We start from the raw sequence: 2,768 nt of genomic DNA, 5'->3' as shown, positions 1-2,768 counted from the left end.
AATTTTTTATAATCCAAAATAGTTATTTTATATTTATGGTACAACTTTATTAATCATTTAAGAAGAATATCATCTTTGTCAGATCCTTGCATGTCATTAATTAACATTAATGAAGTAGCTGCATCGGCCGAGAATCCCCTTTTGTGCATGTCTTTTAAGAATGGCATTGCCTTGTAAACATCTTTCTTCTTCAACAAGCAATGAATAATAATGTTGTATGTCATACTATCGGGCGCACAACCATTTCTCTCCATTTTTATAAGCAAATCTTTTGCTTCGTCTATGAACCCTTCTTCACACAATGAACCAAGACCGATTCTATACACTTGAAAATCAGGTTGCAAACCTTTGGATGGAAGTTCGTTCAAAATATTTTTCGCATCTTCAAGTTTCCCATCTTTGTACAAACCATTTATCACGATACTGTATGTGATTATATTAGGACTTACTCCTTTATCTTCCATCACCCGCATAAACGAGTTTTTTATTTTGTATTTGATTCATTTGTTTAAACGTGATGTAACCTTCATCTAAAAGATCTTCAAGTTATAAATTTGATGTATTTTTTTATGTATTTTTAAAATTTATCCATCGAAATTTTGCAATCGGGGCAATGTGCAACAAAAATAACATTTTGAAGGGGGCATTCACTTTTAAAAAATATTAAGGGGGTAAAGTGCGAAAATAAAAAATTTACAGGGGTGATGTGCAATTTGCCCAAAAAACAACAAATAGGGCTTGTTTGTTTGTACCGGAATTGAAAGCACTTCTCGCACAACTGAAAGCAGCTTCTTCTCTACCACTTGATTTCGCAGCTGAATTTCTCTTCAACAAAATCTGTGAGGATGAGGAGTTATGGAGTAGCTCTTGTTTGTAGAGTAATTACTTCTAAATCTTCTCATCAATACTCATACGCTTCTTTTACTTCTTCTTTCTCTCTCTTCTGTTCCGATTTTCACAAAAATAGGCCCTTTTCAACTTTGCCCAGAAAAGATTATGAATTAGATGATACTGTTTTCTTGATTCGTAAAATGATGAGAATGCGTCCACACCCTTATGCCTCTGAATTTAACAAACTATTGCAAGTTATTGCCAAGAAGAAACAATACCCAGTTGCCCTTTATGTGTTCGACGAAATGCGCCAATGGGGTGCCTCTGTGAATGAGTACACGATGAACATCTTGGTTAACTGTTGTTGCCTTTCGAAACGTGTAGACATCGGTTTTGCTGTCTTTGGCAGCTTCTTTAAACACGGTTACGATGCAGATGTTACGACATTCAACACTCTCTTAAAAGGGCTCTTTTTAGATGGTAACGTGGCCGAGGCGGAGAAATTGTTCAAGAAGATTTTGAATTTGAAACTCTGTGAGCCAGACGATGTTACGATTCTTACTGCGATTGACGGGCTCTGCAAAGCTGGACGTGTTCATACTGCCCGTGATTTGCTTCTGTTGTTGGAAAAGACTATCTATAAACCCGATGTTCTGGCTTATAACGCGGTAATAAATGGCTTATGCAAGACCGGAATGGTGGATAATGCACTCGAGCTGAAGTCTAGAATGATTGAAAAGGGCATTTCACCTGACGTTGTCACATATAGCTCGATGATTCAGGGCTTGTGCGATTTTGGTAGATGGAAAGAGGTGAAAAACTTGTTAGATGAAATGGTCGATCACAAGATTTCCTTAAATGTTGTTACTTTTAGTATATTAGTGGACGCATTTTGCAAGGAAGGAAATGTTAAAGAGGCTGAAGATGTTTTGGAAATTATGAAGCAACAAAACATTCGTCCTAATATTTTCACGTACTCTGCGTTGATAGACGGATACTGTTTGCAAGGGAAAATGGATAAAGCGAAAGAAGTATTTGATTCTATAACGGACAACGGCCTTAAGGCATGTATTATCAGCTATGGCACTTTAATAAACGGATATTGCAAGAAGGGAAAAGTTGATGAAGCTCGGCGACTTTTTCTCGAAGCTTCTTCTAAAGGTTTAGAACACACGACATTTACCTATAGCATCATGATACACGGATTATTTAGTAAAGGCAGAATTGCTGACGGATGGAAACTTTATAAGGATATGGAAGCTCGGCACGTACGTCCAGATTTATGTACTTGCAATATTTTGTTGGAAGGCTTGTGCAAGACACAACAAATTGCTGACGCGTTTTTATTTCTACGGGCGATGGAAGACAAAGGGTTAAATCCTGATATAATCACATACGGTATCCTGATTAATGGTTTGTGCAAAGATGGGAAACTGGTAGAGGCGAAAAATCTTTTAAATGAACTTCCTTCCAAAGGGTTGAAACCTAATATTAAAATATATACCGGTATTCTTGGTTCACTTTGCCGAGAAGGGTATGCAGACGAGGCAAAAGATTTGCTTGTGAAAATGGAGAGGAGTGGGTGTGCACCGGATAGCATGACATACAACATCATTATCCATTGCTTGCTGAAGAAGAAAGAGGTTGACAAGGCAATGCCATTCTTAGAGGAAATGCACGAGAGGGGATTCTCAGCGGATGCAGCTACTTCTTCCTTGTTAATTAGTCGCCTGCAAGGATCAAACAATGATGATGTTCTTCTCAAAATGATTAAGAAAGTTGTACCGAAAATATAAAATAACTATTTTGGATTATGAGATCAGGTTTCGATATTCCATAAATATATTGTATAATTCTTGAATTGAATTGAATTTATTTAATATTTACTTTTTTAATCTGATTTTTTTTTCTCTCCAAATGAATGTGTTAAAACAAAA

At 36.6% G+C, this 2,768-nt stretch overlaps 1 protein-coding gene across 1 annotated transcript; it reads left to right on the top strand.

Moving 5' to 3' along the window:
* Positions 1-728: 728 nt before the first annotated feature.
* LOC148769772 (uncharacterized) lies at positions 729-2,768 on the top strand. Its single transcript, XM_088821006.1, has one exon. It carries the CDS (start codon positions 846-848, stop codon positions 2,625-2,627), a length of 1,782 nt encoding a protein of 593 aa, XP_088677132.1. The 5' UTR covers positions 729-845; the 3' UTR covers positions 2,628-2,768.

Source organism: Erythranthe guttata, chromosome 7 (assembly GCF_056151865.1).
Source record: "Erythranthe guttata isolate IM_541 chromosome 7, IM_541, whole genome shotgun sequence".
Taxonomy (NCBI): Eukaryota; Viridiplantae; Streptophyta; class Magnoliopsida; order Lamiales; family Phrymaceae; genus Erythranthe; species Erythranthe guttata.
Note: the sequence above shows the minus strand (reverse complement) of the source record. Positions and strands in the feature narration are given on the sequence as shown.